This window comes from Drosophila erecta, unplaced genomic scaffold, assembly GCF_003286155.1.
Source record: "Drosophila erecta strain 14021-0224.00,06,07 unplaced genomic scaffold, DereRS2 tig00000126-arrow-pilon, whole genome shotgun sequence".
Lineage (NCBI taxonomy): Eukaryota > Metazoa > Arthropoda > Insecta > Diptera > Drosophilidae > Drosophila > Drosophila erecta.
Window position 1 is genome coordinate 2,742,592 of NW_020825209.1, and position 18,355 is coordinate 2,760,946.

Genomic DNA, 18,355 nt, shown 5'->3' on the forward strand with positions numbered 1-18,355 from the left:
CAGACTCATCTGGTCACTCTACCTCTGTGTTGTTATTGTGCCGAAAGCCAATTTACTAATCCAAAGCACAATATAGCGTATAGCGTATATAGATAGTGCCCTCCAGTGAATCCGGTGACCTGCAGGAAGAATCGGGTTGGTCCCATGAGGTTGTGATACATACATACTTATCGTTTGCGCCGGTGGACAAGATGTGGAAACTGCTGCAGCGCTCGCGGAATGCAGCTTCTGGACTTCCCAGACGGAGGTGTTTCCCAGGCCTGTCGCATGCAGTGCGTCTGGCTAGTGGCCAGATGGATCCGGCGGATGAGCGGGTACTGCGGAAGCGGAAGTTTCAGCCGCAGCAGGCGGCGGATCTCAGCGAGGAACTGGCCGGCCAGCTGCCCGTCAAATCCCGGGTGGTCATCTGTGGCGGCGGCATCACCGGAGCCTCGGTGGCCTATCACCTTGGGCTGAGTGGGTGGGGTGGTGAGACGCTGCTCGTGGAGCAGGATCGCGTGAGTGGCGAGCTGCCCTGGACCGCCTGCGGATTGGCGGGTCGCTTCGAGCCCAGCTACACGGAACTCAAGCTGGCCGAGTACTCCATTGACCTGATTAAGCGACTGGCGGAGAACGGATTACCCACTGGATGGCGGCCGGTGGGCAGCCTGAATCTGGCCCGAAGCTGGGACCGCATGACCGCCTTCAATCGCATGAAATCACAGGCCTTGGCCTGGGGCATGCGTTGCGAAATCCTTTCGCCAGAGCAGTGCGCCCAGCACTGCGAACTGCTCTCCTTGGACGGCATTGAAGGTGGCCTTTGGATACCTGAAGACGGCGTCTGTGATCCGCAGCTTGTTTGCCAGGCCTACATGAGCGAGGCCCAGCGGTTGGGAGTCCGGATAGTCGAGCATTGTGCCATCAAAAAGATCCACAGCGAGCACGGCAAGGTGAGGAGTGTGGAGACGACCGCTGGCGATGTGGAGTGCGAGTACTTTGTGAACTGCACGGGCTTCTGGGCACGCGAGGTGGGCACTTTGTCCAAGCCGGTAGTTAAAGTGCCACTGAAGGCGGTGGAACATCACTATCTGCACACGAAACCCATCAAGGGACTCAGCCCGGACACGCCCTTCGTCAGGGATTTCGATGGACGCATCTTCTTTCGCGAGTGTGAAGGTCACATTCTCGCAGGCGGCTTCGAGCGCGAGGCGAAGATGGTGTACGAAGATGGAGTTATTCCCCTGTCGCAGAAAGCGCGCCAGCATCCGCCGGATTGGGATCACTTTCACGAGCTGCTCGATGCCCTGTTGCTGCGGGTTCCCTCCTTCAGAGATGCCACGTTGGATAGGCTCACAAACTCGCTGCAGGTCTTCTCTCCCGACTGCAAGTGGATTCTAGGGGAAGCGCCAGAAATCCAAAATTACTATGTGGCGGCTGGCAACAAGACCATGGGTGTGTCCGCGTCCGGAGGTATTGGACGCGTCCTCACCGATCTAATAACCAAAGGTTCCACTTACCTCGACCTGCACATCCTGGACATCAGCCGGTTTCTGGGGCTGCACAACAACCGAAAATTCCTGCGGGATCGCTGCAAGGAGGCACCGGGCAAGCACTTCGAAATCAACTACCCCTTCGAGGAGTTCCAGACCGGCAGGAACCTACGCATGTCGCCCATCTACCCGCAACTCAAGGAGGCGGGTGCCGTTTTTGGCCAGTCAATGGGCTACGAGCGACCCAACTACTTCGATCAGCAGGACAAGCACGGTGGGTATACGTGTATAAATCTATTATCACATATTTTCGGTTATTAAATTGAGATGTTCGTATCATACAAATAATGAGCCATTCGATATCATTCACTGAAAATTGAAAAACAGCAGTGAATGGTTCCGAATCGCATATCATGAGCAATTTCTCACACGCCAACGAGTTGAATGTTAACAATAACTTAATAATCCGTTTCGCATTTATGAATGATTAAAGCACATAACTTCGAATCGAATTATTAAATCACTGTAACATAATATCACACAATTCCGGTGGATTTAAGCTATACACTGAGATTTGTTTGTACATTTACAAGACTCAGAATTGACTGAATCTATATTTCAGATGAATTCGGGTTGCCGCGTTTTCGGATTGCCCAAACGCGAACCTTTGGCAAGCCGCCGTGGTTCGACCATGTGGCCTCGGAATATCGAGCCTGTAGGGAGCGCATTGGCATAGCCGACTACAGCTCCTTTACCAAGTATGACTTCTGGTCCAAGGGCAACGAGGTGGTGGATCTGCTTCAGTACCTCTGCTCCAACGACGTAGACGTGGCCGTGGGCTCCATCATTCACACGGGCATGCAGAATCCCAATGGTGGCTACGAGAACGACTGCTCCTTGGCCCGCCTCTCCGAGCGGCAGTAAGTAGCTTGCCCCATCCTGCTCCACATGGCCAGTGATGCACTTATTCGCCTTTTCAGCTACATGATGATTGCACCCACCATTCAGCAAACGCGCTCCATGTGCTGGATTCGCAAGCATATGCCCAATCATCTAAGGGCCAAGGTGAACGTGGCGGATGTGACCTCCATGTACACGGCCATCTGCATCCTGGGACCCTACTCCCGCATCCTGCTCTCAGAGCTCACCGACACCGATCTCACACCCAAGAGCTTTCCCTTTTTTACATATAAGGTGAGAGATTCCAAGGATAATAGCTGCTTATTTATATTTTCCAACGGATAATACTAAACCTAACCTAATCTTCGGCAGGAACTGGATGTGGGCTTGGCCGACGGCATCCGAGTGCTGAACATTACCCATACGGGTGAACTGGGCTATGTTCTTTATATTCCCAACGAATATGCCCTGCATGTATACTCGCGACTTTATCAGGCAGGCCAAAAGTTCAACATACAGCATGCAGGTGAGTTGCTGAAAAGAGAACTACTCCCCTTCATTACTTGTATTTGCTCTGCCCATTTTAGGTTACTACGCCACCCGCGCCCTGCGCATTGAAAAGTTCTATGCCTTTTGGGGACAGGATCTGGACACCTTTACCACGCCGCTGGAGTGTGGACGCAGCTGGCGCGTCAAGTTCAATGTGGGTTACAGGGAATAGTCCTTAAAGACCGAAATGCAATATTCCATACATACTGTCTTGCAGAAACCCATCGACTTCATTGGCCGCAATGCGCTCCTAAAGCAGCGCGAGGAGGGCGTTAAGCGCATGTATGTGCAGCTCTTGCTGAACGACCACGATCACGAGGTGGACATGTGGTGCTGGGGCGGCGAGCCCATCTACCGCGACGGGGTCTACGTGGGTATGACCACCACCACCGGCTATGGGTACACGTTCGAGAAGCAGGTCTGCCTGGGCTTCGTGCGAAACTTCGATGACGAGGGACGGGAGCTGCCGGTGACCAATGAGTACGTGCTGTCCGGCCACTACGAGGTGGAGGTGGCCGGCGTGCGGTTCGAGGCCAAGGTCAATCTGCACTCGCCCAATCTGCCCACCAAGTTCCCGGATCGGGAACGCGAAGCCTACCAAGCCACGCGCGACAAGCCGGACCAGGCGGATCTCCTTTCGTATGGCGGTGTGACCACGGTCAAAGGCACCGGAATACCAACGGATGGGCACGGACTGTAGGGATCGACGGAGCTGGGCTCCCGACCAATATCATCTGCCATCTGGACGTGCCAAGCAATGAAGCACTCACTTCGTTCATTTCTAGTTCAACTCGAGAGTCTCAATAGCAATGCGATATTATTCAATTTAGTACGTTAGGGAATCGAGCGAATATGAGATATGCAAATGGATGATTACAACCAAGCGGTTGGGCTGCTTAACTTAGAAGAAACACAAATTTGGTGAAATGTTGAGGTAAATGCGAGTAGGTTTGATATGCTCAACTGGATAAACATGGAAAGCTTTTTGTTCTTAAAATCTGGATTTGTTATTTGAGATCTTGGACGAATTGGTTAGCAACTTGGTTAGATAACTATGAAATCGTATTCGTTTAAGCATCGAACCCAAGTAACAGAATGTCAGAAAATCTGGCTAACTTGTAGGTGATTTTGCTTGTTTGTCAAAAGTGGTGTCAATTATGGTGTGTATGTAACAATAAGCTCCACATGCGATGTATATATAAGAATCTTCCGTGATATTGGAATAATTGAGGTTTTGCACATTGTTAAAAAATTACACAAAAAGGTAACAAATTTTGCTCAAGAAAGAAAATGATGAATAATATCAAAGGTGTTCATGAAAATGAAGATAAACAAATAGAATATATTTCTGAGCAGTTTTTTCAGACAGTTTTGATTGATCTTTTATTTTTACTAACCCAGACGATTGACTTTGTAATTTATGGTGTTGTACTATATGAATCACACCCCATATTATAAATTATATTGTACTATATTTATACAAATACATTTACTGTTTGCAAAAGCTTTATAAGATGTTGATCTCCCAGAGCTGCCAAAAAGTTGAGCAGCTGTTTGTTGCTCGGGGTGTGTTGGTTTTTCGCTGGGTTTTCGGTTTTTGGTTTTTGGCCAAGACATTCAGGCAGGCGTGTGCTAATGCCCAGAAAACTCTGGCCCCAAGATTGCAGCACATGTTTTGGCCAAGTTTCGACGACTGGCTTGGTTTGCTTTTGCTTTGCTAGCGAAGTTTGCTTCCCCAAAAATGCAGAATTCAGAATTAAGGCTACTGGTGGTCGGTGTCTGTTGTTCCAGCCCCAAAAGCCCGCCTGCTCCCCTACTCCCCCCGTTTGGCCTGGAGTCACTTTTGGCCACGCTTGGCTAACTCTTCTGGCCAAGTTCTCCGGTTCTCCGCTTCTCGGTCGGTCTCCATTCTCCATTCCCCAGTTGTGTAGGATTACAAACTATCTTTTTGTTAGTAATTAGCTGCACACGATAAACGTGACATTATTATTGTTGCCAGGCAGTTGGGCAAAAGTTTGGCTCTGATCTGAGACTGGGACCCCTCTCTTGGACCATTTGTTGGATTTGTTGGATTTGCTGGATTTGTTGGCCTGCCTTTCTTCGGCTGTGGCCCATTTGAATTTTGCGAGGATGAGGTTGCGGATGCGGATGAGGACGAGGACGAGGAGCTGGCCTCGTCGGGCCGTTTTACAAATGAGCATTTGTTAAATCAAAAATTCAAGTGGCAACGCCGCACTCCAATGGCGCCAGCTATCCAGCTCTTCGTCATCCACAACCACATCCCAGCCAGAAATGATCAATTTTGAGACCCCCTCTTGCCCACAGAGCGTACTCACTGTCTGGTGGCTCCTCCTTCGGGTCATGTAATTTATGCCCATTTATTGTGTGGTCGCTCCTACCGTCTTGTCTTTGCCTGTGGTTTCTGCGGAGAGCAATCACTGAATTTGCATACAAATGTCCCATCCCCATGGCATCCCAGGCCGACGTGGACTCCTGATTCAGATTCTGATTCAGAATCAGATTTTGATTTCGGTTGCCGTCGTCTTCGCAGTTCCTGCACCGCGTGTCTAGGGTCAATTTCAATTTGTGGTCTGAAAAATGGAAACCGTAGACATGAGACTCCATCGCGGGCTATACATACACACATATGGGAAAGGGAAAAAGAGGGCTAAGCTGAATACTTCGTCAAATATTATCAATCAAAATTCTGACTGATGACAAATCCCAGGAATAATAATTCCGCGCGTGCTTTGCTGGAGTTATAGATCTTTCCTCCCAGCTAGTCGTAATTCTGATGCAAAAAATATGGGCAGGAAACGTTGGAAGACACCATTTTCACTATGGGAAACTGGTGAAACTTTTTTTCTTCTGACTAACTAACCTAACTACTGTAAAACACAAAATCGTATTTTCAGGGAATCCGCCAGTATTTGTTCTGTACTACATAACCTAACTACTGCAAAACACAAAATCGTACTTTCTTATTTGCTTGTTTTTTTTCTTTATGCCCCACATAACCTAACTTTACTGTAAAACACAAAATCTTGTTTTGTGGAAATTCGCAAAGAAAAGAATGGTTTGCTTGTATTTGTACTTTATGTTCTACCTAACCTAACTACTGTTAGAAATTACTGCGAATCCGCCAAAAATAAAAAGATTGGTTTGCTTGTGTTTGTGTTTTAGACTTTACTACATAACCCAACTTTTGCTGTAAAACAAAAACGTTTATTTCTTTAGCCCTCGGAATTGTAGTTTTCTGAAAAACATAAGTTTACTTGTATTTATAAGCTGGCTTTACTGGAAAATCACAATAAATAAAATTTTCCATATCCATATTTGCATTGCATGTACTAATTAGTTATTACATAACTGATTCCAGATTTACCCTTTTTTTTGTTCTTCATCCAAAGCTCTTGCCACTTTGCGTGCGAACTCGGAGAGCGGTCAACAGAAAAAGAAAGAATTCAGGCAGTGAAGCAGAGACTTTAGGACGATATTGGCATTATCGAATAATACTAGTCGATTCCATTTTGGGACTGCCACAAAAATATCGCCTCCCCGAAGGTGGTAATCGAAATCACTGTTTCCAAAGTGTCACTCATTGGCCTATTAATTTGCTGTTTTCCAAAAAAAGGGATAATTAGTAGTGAAAACCTATCTCAGAGCTTAAAAGGCATTATCAGATTCAAACTGAAAGTACATAGCATACCAATTCTATGGTCGTTGACTTAAAGTATAAAAACATTGCCCTAAACTAAAGAGTACCTAATATAAGCAAACATGGGCATACAAAAATTTGGAATACCTGGGTTTTTAAAGGATAGATGTAAGTTTTAAGAACGCCTTAATCGGCATCGCAGCTTTTGGGAGTTGCCAGCTCAAAATGCTACATCGCTATGTATTGTCTAGAGATGGAATTCTTGGAATTCTTCTGCTTTCAGCACATGTTGTTTACAAATGCCTCCAAACTGTTCAGGCATCTATATCATCAAAATGGTTAATGTTTACTTGGATTTTGGGAAGTTTCCAGCGCCAAAATGGAGTAATACTGGAGATCAAAGAGGAGCTCCACCACGATTCCCTATTTATCCACGATAATAGTCCTATTTATGCTTTTCACGTTTTTAAGGTGGCAAGTGCTGTACTTATAAACAAAATGATATTTATTAAATTACATGGAGCATTTGATTTTCGCTTAAAGTGCGCAATCGGCTCGGTTCTCTCGCATTTTCCTGGATCTTCATGTGTTTTTAAAGAGGTAATTTTACATGCATACATATACATACATATATGGATATAGTAATTCGACCTTACCTCATCCATAATTCGTCACTTATTTTGTCCCAATTTTAAAAGCGATATATCGTTTGTTTCATGGCAGTGTCTATGATAAGCGACCTGTCCCTTCCCAAAATGCCCATCAAAACGTGAACAAAAGACGGGCCGAAATCATTTGGGAGCAGTCAGTGCCCATGTTCTCGTGTCCATAAGTCCAATATTTGCCCATCCGGGGGATGCGGCTGGGGCCCGGAAATCAGAGGTGGAGTATTGGGACTGGGACTCGGCCTCCGCCCGATGTTTGCACAAAATTAACAAATGCCGAATTGCCGCAGACCATGAGCCGGATTAGTTTCGATGGGATAATGATTTCAAATCTCTGGCCGAAAGTAATGCGCCTCATTAGTGGCTAAGCTCCCGGCTCCATGGTTTTCCACCGCCTTCGGCCATGTGGATTCCGTCCGGATTTCTAGTCCGGCAAAGGACAGACAGCGTGAGGAAGAGAGACAGAGAGAGGGAGAGAGAGAGAGAGAGAGTGGGAGAAAGAGCTTTGTTTGCCTAATTTTCCACGTTGATTTTCTAGCCGCAAAACAAATGAAACGTTCGCTGCATATTAAGCATCTAATTTAATTTGCCAGAGCGCAATACCAAAAAGGAAACTGAAGCCGGGAAAAAGAAGTGGAAGAGTCAACCCCCGGGACGGCCAGCGGGTGGTGGGATGTGGGTGGGTGGATTTGATTTTGGACTGGCTTAAATGCTTCATAATGAAAATCTGTGATATCTTGCGGTACGGCTTTGATTTTTCCCTTCTGTTTGCCGTCACTCAAGTGGTTGATGTTGATTGTTTGTCAATAGCGGACCGGGACTCAGGGATTCGGCGACAAGTCCGTTTCTTGGGATTACAGCTTTGGAGTGCCGGGCACGTTCCAAGAAGTTATTAGTGACCGTGCCTAAGCCTTTGATTGCCCAGCTCCACTACCTCTCTGTATCCCCATTGTGATGCGGCCAACTCCATCCCCACATCAGACATCTCGGTCTCGGATTGGTCCTTCTTGGCTGGCACGGATGTGTCCAAGCTGAGCCACTGTGCCTAAAATGCCAGAAAGTTATTTAAATACGCAAAATGAAATGCTGCTTGCAGATATGTAACAGGTACTTAAAATCAATTGAACTTCGCATCCAAAAGGCTTACTAAAATTATTCTTTCAGATTTTCGAATAACCTGGAGCTCACTGGGCACCTTCCTTGCCGCGACACCACCTCCACCAGCACCACCACCCACACCAGCGTGACGAGGCACGCTTCGCTTTCCGCGCCTTTGCATGCGACGAGTTTGTCACTGTGATTTATGCCTGAGAGGGTTGCACCACCGCACCGCCAAGTGGGAGTGGTGGGTGTGGTAGGTTGGGGTCGATGAATAGTCAAAAAAGCGAGTACACATGGCCCTGCCAGTGGAGAACAAGGAGTGGCAGTCAAAAAGACAGCCGAGCAGAGGAAGCTGCGCCAGTCGGGCGGTCGCAGGCGTCAACAGGATGCGGATGAAGAGGCAAGTGGTGGATCGGCGGCGGGTGCCGGGTGGCGGGTGGCGGATGGCGGAGGAGCAAACGGATGAGCAGGCCGAAGGACCGCAGGACGGCGGAGGGTTGCGATTACAGTGTCATTGGCAGCGTCGACGGCGTCACTTTGCGTACTGCCAAGTGCAGCCACCAGAACCGAATCCAATATCCAAATCACAGCCACACCACCCAACCACCGAAACGGTTGACAAAAAAACGAACCAAGGGAAACGAGCAGGGCAAGGGCGAATCCACGCCCAGCAGCTACAATTGAACATTTTATTTCATTTTTATGGCTTTTGGAAATTAAATTGTTGTCATCGCATACAAAATTAACCAGAGCAGCGGGATTTGCATAGCCAGCCAAGAGGTGTGACCTCTAACCCCCACCACCCACCACCCACCAAACGGCGCCCACACGCCACAGCCACCGATGTTATTGTTATAGCCGCTGTATCTCACCCGCTGGGCCTGCTGTCTTTAACATTTAGCAAAACATTTGATTGCCATCAGGATAATCCCGAGGGGAAGTCCTTGGATGCGAGGATGTGGGATGCCAGTAGCTGTTTGATTGCCCGGGAGGAGTATCACATCTCCATAAAGTTCACAAGGCCCGGGGCTTAAATAAATGTTTATTTTAAGCAATGGCCAGACATTAAAATGCAAAACTTAAAGACTGTCAAAGAGCTTTAACAAACGTTCTCGCGAGCAACATAATACATTTAGTTTACATTTACACCCCTTGCATACAATGCCTTTCATCAATTTTGAATATACAGTCTTGATTCTTTGCTTTCTAGCTAGAAGTGGAAGCCAACGTAAATCTTGGATTTCAAACTTTAAGTTTCCCGGCAGCCGGAGTCAATTTGCAATTAGATCTTATCCAAAGCAGATGGACACCCAGGACACGGGGATTTGAACAAGGTCCCGCATAAAAAACTAAACACGCAGCAATCAATCGATTAAAAAAGGGCAAAGAGGAAAGTTTGGGCGATGGCTAGTCGGAGGCGAATGCGGACAATGGGCCACCTATGGTGTCCAGGTCGAGGTCCTGCCGGAAGGACGCCCCAGGGACCCGCAGCCAGCTCAAGGAAGTCGCCTGGCTGGCTTTTGTCTAATGCGGTGCTTATCTTGATATTATTTGGCCATAAAAAAGGACACGGACACATGTTCATGAAGGGGCGTGGATAACACTGGGAGAAACGTTCCACATCATCTGATTAGGAATAGCAGGTACATTTGTTTTTGGTAAGCATTTTATTCGTTAAATCCGTATTTTGTATGCCTATTCCAGAGCTGCTTGCTGATTGAATGCAAAATATGCCAAAATCATCGTAAAACCGAGACACCAAGACGTTCCTAAAATCTTTGACATTCTGCAGCCATTTTTCGGCTGAAACCGAATCCTCCAGCCAAGTCATTCTCCTCCGAAGGGCCAGGAAAATTGCAGCATTTCACATGTCACAACGAGGGCGATTTCCCTGCCCATATAAAATGGACCATGTCGAATCCTGCGGGTTCCGTTGATTTGCTCCCCCGAAAAAATAGCACAGCCACGCGCGTTTCAAATCCCTTTAGTTACACTGTTTCAAAATTAAATATTTACATTTTGTATGCGGAGGCGGATGCGGAGGCGGATGCGGATGCGGCGGGCATGAGGCCTGAATCTCGATTCACATGTGGGTGTTTTGGCCGGAATGGCGGCATCTCGATACTGGATACTGCCATCTAACCGGTGGTGGCTGCAACTCCGTCAGCTGGTCGGGAGCACTTGTCGTGGTCAGAGGCGCAGTTCTTCAGGGGCAAATTCGTTGCAGATATGTGACATTTTTAAGCCGAGACGGCAGACGGCAGTAATAACGCTCCTTGCCCACGAAGTAAGGCAAAAAGCATTCCATAAGTTGTTCCATCTAATTCATTACACTCCTGGCAGCACTGGCCTTGGCCGAACCCCATTGAAGGACGCCCCTGCCAGGCACATATGAGCTCGGATCATCAATTCCCCGCTGGCCGGATGGGGTGGTGGCCACCATGCAGTTTCCGATGCGCGTTTATTTAGTAATTTGTTTGTCTCCCGACTTAGTCACGGTTTATGGTTGACATTTATTTTATGAGCGTGAAAAATATATCACTCGCCAGTGGCAGCCAGGCGGGGTTGCAGGCACCTGCCTGCTGCACCACCCACTCCACCACCCACGTGCACCACTTAAACCAATTTTGATAGCGGCTTATTGATGGTCGAGCGAATGGCGAATGGCGAATGGCGATTTGCGCGTTAGTCTCGCTCGAGCTGGCTGATTGAATCAGTGCGGAAGTGGGACGAGGACAAGATCGATGGGCAGTTCGTGGCCAGGCGAGTCGGATCCTAGCACTTGATGCTGGCAAGTTCCCCAGTTGGCATTATGGGTTTTTGAGCAGTGGAATCGGTTTAGAAACGCCGGATCGACCAGGCTTCAGATGGGAGGAAATGGGAAATGTCGTCTGAATTTCTCTACGTTGGGCACTTCCTTTAGCGAGTATTGTTAACCGCTGCTGGGCCCATCAATTATGCCGGGCGGTTCCTTACAAACTTATTGGCCTATAAACTAATCGCATAATTGCACAAAAGTAATTATCCTTGGGCTGAGCCTACGCTAGCTCATTGTGCAGCAACTATGCGGCACATCCTATATCCTGCATCCTTAGGCTCAGGCCCTGGTGCTTAGCCCTCATCCCCTGGCGCTCTGATTCTTCCACCTTGCTGGCCAACTATGCGGCTCATCCGCTCCGCTGAACGCCGCCAGAAGGAAGTGCCGTGCAGGCCTCAAATCGCAGGACGCAGGACGCAGGACGCAGACTGCAGGACTCAGATCGCTGCGAAACAGTTGGAAAAACACAGCGGGCCAAACAGCACAAACAAACACAAGGACAGCTCTTTGTTTGCGGAAAGCGAAAGAGAGGTGAAATTAAAATCAAGCTGTTGATAGCAATCACACACTCCCGGCTGCCCGAAGTGAGTAGGTACACTGCGAAAAATCGTGTGGTCTTGATGATTAATTTAATGCTCCTAGCTTTGTATGCCTAACCAGCCTCCGTAAGCTGCCATCATTCCCAAGAATGATTAAGGAGACCACGATTCTTGCAGTGCACGTGTCCTGGCTGTCGTCTCCACAACTCCGATGACGATGCCAGGAGAGTGGGTTGCATGCATCACTAGCTGTCACATGGCCAACTGCCTTGGCTTCCGCTTTCGGCCAATCTGCGACTGTCATCCATCATTCCGTTTACTGGATGCTTGCCATTTCTCTGGCTCCCGAATCTCCGCCTCCTCATCTGCATCTCCAGAAACAAGGCCAGGTAGGGTAAAGTGGTGCAGTTGGGGTTGACATCCTCAAGTGTTCCAGTGCTCATTGTTCGCCGATTTGCGCTTGTCGAGCGTGCAGTAATTAAGTTGAAGTTGCACAGTAGATCCCCGATAAGCGAGGGATCAGGATACGGCCACGGTGGTTAGGGATAATCCCCAGGGATCAAAAGGATGTGGCCCCCGATCCTTTGTGCCCATTTTGGGCATCAATCGGGCAATTGGATTGACATTATCGGATCGTAGGATGAGGATCTGCTTCGAAACTATTGTGACCCGCGTTAATTGATTCGTAAGGAATCATTGATAATATTTCGTCGTACTTAAGCTTAAGCTGCCTTATTTGGACTTTGAATCGATGCTGTGATAGATCCTTTTACAATAATTTGAAAACGATCACAGCTAACAGTGCAAAAGCGCCGAGTTATTCGAAGTCATGAAGGTAATCACTGCCTGCTGCCTTTAAGCTACTCATTACGTCTATCTAATCAAGCTTGGCCATTAGTGATCGATATTTGCCCCACCAAACGGTAAAGATCCGCAACGAAGATCACTCTATTCTCCCCCTTTTTCCGAACTCTCTGCATTTGTGGCCAATTAGCTGCTGCCACAAAATGAAATCATTTCTCACAGCTATTGCTGGCTGGGCAAAAGTAATTAATTGGGCAGAATTATTTCCCCCGTCCGCTGCCCTCTCTCTGCCGCTCTTCCCTCGCCCGAGTGATTCTCCAAACGGACAGCCAATCGAAGCGAGAGTCGCCATCCGCCAGAGTGCAAGAAGACTGGAGAATCGGCGAAAGACTGGGCCCGAAGACTGCTCTCGAGGACTGAATGCGACTGCAACCGAGAGAAGCGCATACTTGCCAAGGCAATTATCGAATGCCAGCGTGTCAGCCTCGACTCCCGATTCTTCGGCTACCCCGAAAGCCCCGCTCGTGGCGCAGCCCCCGATTCTCCAGTCTTCGTAGATTCTACCACTGGAGCGTCGCCAGGGCGTCGCCGGTTGGGAGAAGCGGGACTTTCGGCCGTCTGCAGTTTCAGTTTCCCTGACGCCAACAACGCCTCATCGTGTTTGTTTGGCCGCCAGAGCCGTCAGAGCCGCCACCGCAGCGACGCCAGCACCACCACTAGCTCCAACAGCCCGAACAGCACCACCACCACCAGCACCAGCACCACTGCCTGCGCTGCGAGCGACAGTGATGATCATTTGGCTTGGGTTTCAGATGCTAAATCTAAGGATGATCAAGAAATACTAGTAGTAGGCATATATACCTCACACTAAATTAGGTAAATCTTTAATGAAAATACCTGCTTTACGATGCTTATTATTGAGCTTTTTTCCACAAGCAAAGCATTGAGATATTTAAAGGAAATTGAATCGTATAACTTGTGGACCTTAGCGATATGTAAGAGAAGGAGAAATTAAATTTATGCAATATTTTCTCCTAGTTTTCAGGTGCAACCATGCCATCTCTGGCTGGCTAAATGGCTCTACGCAACTGCGACTCTTCGTTGCCCCAAATTGGCCTTGAGGCAATGATTGGCTGTCGCTGCTGCCCAGATGCCGGCACCAACCCCCTCCCCCAGTGGACCACCCCCCTGGCCGCTCCAAGAGCCCCAACCCCCCTTCTTGCGTTTCTTTCGCACTGATCTCAGCTGTCGTCGCTTGTTAGTGCGCACGCGTGTCTCTCTCCCTCTAAGAAGCAGACAGCGCGTGTGTTCCCCTCTCCCTCTCCCTCGCACTCAACGTCCGCCCAGTCGCGTCCTCTCGCTCACTCCGCCAGCGCTCCCGCTCGCACCCATCACGATCGTGAGGCGTTGGTGGCGATGGCGCTGAAGCTGGCGCGCATGCGCAACGCAACCACAAAATCGCAATTGCCGGGGCCAAAAACCAAAATGAAAAAAAGAGGGGAAAAAAAGAGGAAAAGAGCAAGTAAAAGCTCGTTGTAAGACATAGTTTGTTGCCAGAGTCGACTCCCCCCAAGCCCCCCACCCTGCCCGCGCCACTGTGCCCCTGTGCCCCTGTGCCCCTGTGCCTGTGTGTGCGGGACCTCCCGCAGATAATTGCCCATCATCTCATCAAGTTCCGCCCAGCTATTTAACAAGCGAGGAGCAGGAGCCGCAGGAGGACGTTGGGGCCCGAGAGCAATGAAACCCACAAAACAAGACACCAAAATGATGAACGCGACCACGCAAAGTAGAAGTAGCTGCCCGATCTGGGAGTCGAGGACGGAGTCTGGCTCCAGACCATAAAATCCCGAGGGCGGAACCGTGAGTTGTAGCTTAGCCACAACTTTCTTTAATAAGAAATATGCCTTGTCCCGTAATAAATACAACACATTTTTATCTAAGAAATTCGCATATATTTATTGAATTATATATATACAGTTCAGTAATTAGAGTCGAGTACCCTTGGTTTTTCAAATCTTAAGTCTATTTTATAAAGAGCTTTTCATACTCGGCTCTTGCAGGTTCGGGAACTTCTCGAGCGCCCTTGGGCTGGCGCCACCAACATTGAGCAGCAGCTTGGGGCGGCGACTGCAGATCGGCTCCAAATCGCAGCAGTCCAGGTTGCAGCTCCATTGCAACCACAGGCATCAATAGCACCACCGACGACGAAAAGGCAGGAGAAGACCAAGGAGATCCAAGCATGTTAATCGAGTCATATCGATTTTGGCGTGGTTCGTGTCTCGGACGTTTTGCCCAACCGCCGTCCTTCGCCCCCAAAAGGGGGAGGGGCCGATCCCATCAGCGGACTCGTAACTAAATTGAATCCAATTGCAGACGAGTCCGGCCGAATAACTGTGAGACATAATGAATGAGTGTTGGCCAAATTGCAACTTGGCTTGCCAGCCGGCCAGTTAAGGGTTAATGGATGGCCACCAAGGGGAGTTTGGAGGGTCCAGGCGGTGGTGCTCTGCTTCTTCCAGTTTACGGCCCAGTCACTAATATCTCAATTGGCCAGCGGAGGGTTCGCTTAACTGCCCCATTGGGCCACCCACCTGGGGCATCTGCACCTGTCCACGTCGTTTCCGACTTTCCTGATCCTCCTTGTCCTGTTCCCGATACCGACTCCTGCAGGAGAAGAAATCACAATGTTTCTAAATGTTCTTATTCGTTTAGCTTTGTAGCATATTTGCATAACATCGTTTTTCTGATTTTCCGTCAAAAAATAATCCGATTTTTAGCCAGAACATTAAAAATAATGCTTCAAATATTGAATGTCATATCTCGTTAAGCGTAATTAAATTCCTAACCGACTGACGTTCAAATTTGTAAACTTTCATTTCTTGCCAACTTTTGCAAATTTTCAAAAATGTATTAAGTTAACAGGAATTCCAGAAGGTGACCAACGAGCAATTGGTTACTTGGTTTTCAATAGAAACCTGATTATGATCACCTGGTGGCGAAATTCGAAAAAGTCAAAAAATATGCCATAAAAATGTGCATTTTGTCGGCAAAATTTTGAGATTTTTCGGTTTGAGTTACCAGGCGAACAGGAATTCCAGAAGGTGACCAACGAGCAATTGGTTACTCGGTTTTCAATAGAAACCTGCTGCTGATTATGATCGCCTGGTGGCAAAAATCGAGAAAGTCCAAAAATATGCCATAAAAATGCGCATTTTGTAGACAAAATTTTAAAATTTTTCGGCTTAAGTTACCAGGCGAACAGGAATTCCATAAGGTGACCAACGAGCAATTGGTTACTTGGTTTTCAGTAGAAACCTGCTACTGATCATGATCGCCTGGTGCCAAAAATCGAACAAAAACACAAATTTGCCATAAAAATGCGCATTTGTAGGCAAAATTTTAAAATTTTTCGGTTTATGTTAACAGACGAACAGGAATTCCAGAAGGTGACCAACGAGTAATTGGTTACTTGGTTTGCAGTAGAAACCTGCTACTGATTATGATCGCCTGGTGGCAAAAATCGAAAAAGTCCAAAAATATGCCATAAAAATGCGCATTTTGTAGGCGAAATTGTGAGACTTCGGTTTAAGTTACCAGGCGAACAGGAATTCCAGAAGGTGACCAACGATCGTTTGGTTTTCGGTAGCAACCTGCTGCTGATTATGATCGCCTGGTAATTCAATCCGAAAAGTCTACAATTTGCGATAAAAATGTATATTTTGTAGGCAAAATTGTGAGATTTTTCGGTTTGAATTACCAGGCGAACAGGAATTCCAGAAGGTGACCAACGATCGTTTGGTTTTCGGTAGCAACCTGCTGCTGATTATGATCGCCTGGTAATTCAATCCGAAAAGTCTACAATTTGCGATAAAAATGTACATTTTGTAGACAAAATAGTGAGATTTTTCGGTTTGAATTACCCCTTACAAAAATGCGATGTACATAGTTTTTCTTTAAGCCTGATTTTTTGATTAAATATTATCAGTTTTTTGTTCACAGCAGCTAAAATATTGGTCTGATTGTAGAATGTCATACCTCGTTGAATTCGCTATAAAATTTGCCATCGAATAGCATTCTAGGTTTAAAATGTTGAATTTTGGCCATTTTTCGCAAAAAATTATGATGTTACCCCTTACAAAAATGCGATGTACATAGTTTTTCTTTAAACCTGAATTTTTGATTAAAAATTATCAGTTTTTTGTTCACAGCAGCTAAAATATTGGTCTGATTGTGGAATGTCATACCTCGTTGAATTCGCTATAAAATTTGCCATCGAATAGCATTCAAGGTTTAAAATGTTGAATTTTGGCCATTTTTCGCAAAAAATTATGATGTTACCCCTTACAAAAATGCGATGTACATAGTTTTTCTTTAAACCTGAATTTTTGATTAAAAATGATCAGTTTTTTGTTCACAGCAGCTAAAATATTGGTCTGATTGTGGAATGTCATACCTCGTTGAATTCGCTATAAAATTTGCCATCGAATAGCATTCAAGGTTTAAAATGTTGAATTTTGGCCATTTTTCGCAAAAAATTATGATGTTACCCCTTATAAAAATGCGATGTACATAGTTTTTCTTTAAACCTGATTTTTTGATTAAAAATTATCAGTTTTTTGTTCACAGCAGCTAAAATATTGGTCTGATTGTGGAATGTCATACCTCGTTGAATTCGCTATAAAATTTGCCATCGAATAGCATTCAAGGTTTAAAATGTTGAATTTTGGCCATTTTTCGCAAAAAATTATGATGTTGCCCCTTACAAAAATGCGATGTACATAGTTTTTCTTTAAACCTGATTTTTTGATTAAAAATTATCAGTTTTTTGTTCACAGCAGCTAAAATATTGGTCTGATTGTGAAATGTCATACCTCGTTGAATTCGCTATAAAATTTGCCATCGAATAGCATTCAAGGTTTAAAATGTTGAATTTTGGCCATTTTTCGCAAAAAATTATGATGTTGCCCCTTACAAGAAATGCAAAATTTTTGGAAAAAAATTATTCTTTCAAAATCAGCAGGAAAGTGATAGGGATCGTTAGTTGGGATCATTAGCTGTTCAAAACAGTAATTTTTATGGCTGTGTGAAGCTGTTTGACCAAGTTATGGTTTTACACCCCCGGGATGTACATAGTTTTTCTTTAATCCTGATTTTTTGATTGAAATGGTTACTTGGTTTTCAGTAGAAACCTGCTACTGATTATGATCGCCTGGTGGCAAAAATCGAAAAAGTCCAAAAATATGCCATAAAAATGCGCATTTTGTAGGCGAAATTGTGAGACTTTTCGGTTTAAGTTACCAGGCGAACAGGAATTCCAGAAGGTGACCAACGAGCAATTGGTTACTTGGTTTTCAGTAGAAACCTGCTACTGATCATGATCGCCTGGTGCCAAAAATCGAACAAATTCACAAATTTCCCATAAAAATGCGCATTTTGTAGGCAAAATTTTTCGGTTTATGTTAACAGACGAACAGGAATTCCAGAAGGTGACCAACGAGTAATTGGTTACTTGGTTTGCAGTAGAAACCTGCTACTGATTATGATCGCCTGGTGGCAAAAATCGAAAAAGTCCAAAAATATGCCATAAAAATGCGCATTTTGTAGGCGAAATTGTGAGACTTCGGTTTAAGTTACCAGGCGAACAGGAATTCCAGAAGGTGACCAACGATCGTTTGGTTTTCGGTAGCAACCTGCTGCTGATTATGATCGCCTGGTAATTCAATCCGAAAAGTCTACAATTTGCGATAAAAATGTACATTTTGTAGACAAAATAGTGAGATTTTTCGGTTTGAATTACCCCTTACAAAAATGCGATGTACATAGTTTTTCTTTAAGCCTGATTTTTTGATTGA

The 18,355-nt window shown here is 46.3% G+C and overlaps 2 protein-coding genes across 2 annotated transcripts; both read left to right on the forward strand.

Annotated features, from left to right (window-relative positions):
• Positions 1-4,424, forward strand: LOC6551006 (pyruvate dehydrogenase phosphatase regulatory subunit, mitochondrial). Its single transcript, XM_001976838.3, has 6 exons — positions 1-1,743; positions 2,092-2,389; positions 2,450-2,663; positions 2,742-2,895; positions 2,957-3,072; positions 3,136-4,424. Exons 1-6 carry the CDS (start codon positions 192-194, stop codon positions 3,616-3,618), a joined length of 2,817 nt encoding a protein of 938 aa, XP_001976874.1. The 5' UTR covers positions 1-191; the 3' UTR covers positions 3,619-4,424.
• A 9,843-nt stretch (positions 4,425-14,267) lies between these two features.
• Positions 14,268-15,162, forward strand: LOC26526696. The gene is given in 3 exon segments (XM_015155986.2): positions 14,268-14,363; positions 14,564-14,773; positions 14,877-15,162. Coding segments are annotated over 2 exon segments (282 nt in total). The 3' UTR covers positions 14,750-14,773; positions 14,877-15,162.
• The last annotated feature ends 3,193 nt before the right edge of the window (positions 15,163-18,355 follow it).

Excerpts from the sequence above, each read along its gene's own strand:
- LOC6551006 (XM_001976838.3), top strand. The coding sequence starts at position 192 with ATGTGGAAACTGCTGCAGCGCTCGCGGAATGCAGCTTCTGGACTTCCC. Across the intron at positions 1,744-2,091 it reads CGATCAGCAGGACAAGCACG|ATGAATTCGGGTTGCCGCGT; the intron begins GTGGGTATACGT and ends TCTATATTTCAG. Across the intron at positions 2,896-2,956 it reads GTTCAACATACAGCATGCAG|GTTACTACGCCACCCGCGCC; the intron begins GTGAGTTGCTGA and ends TGCCCATTTTAG.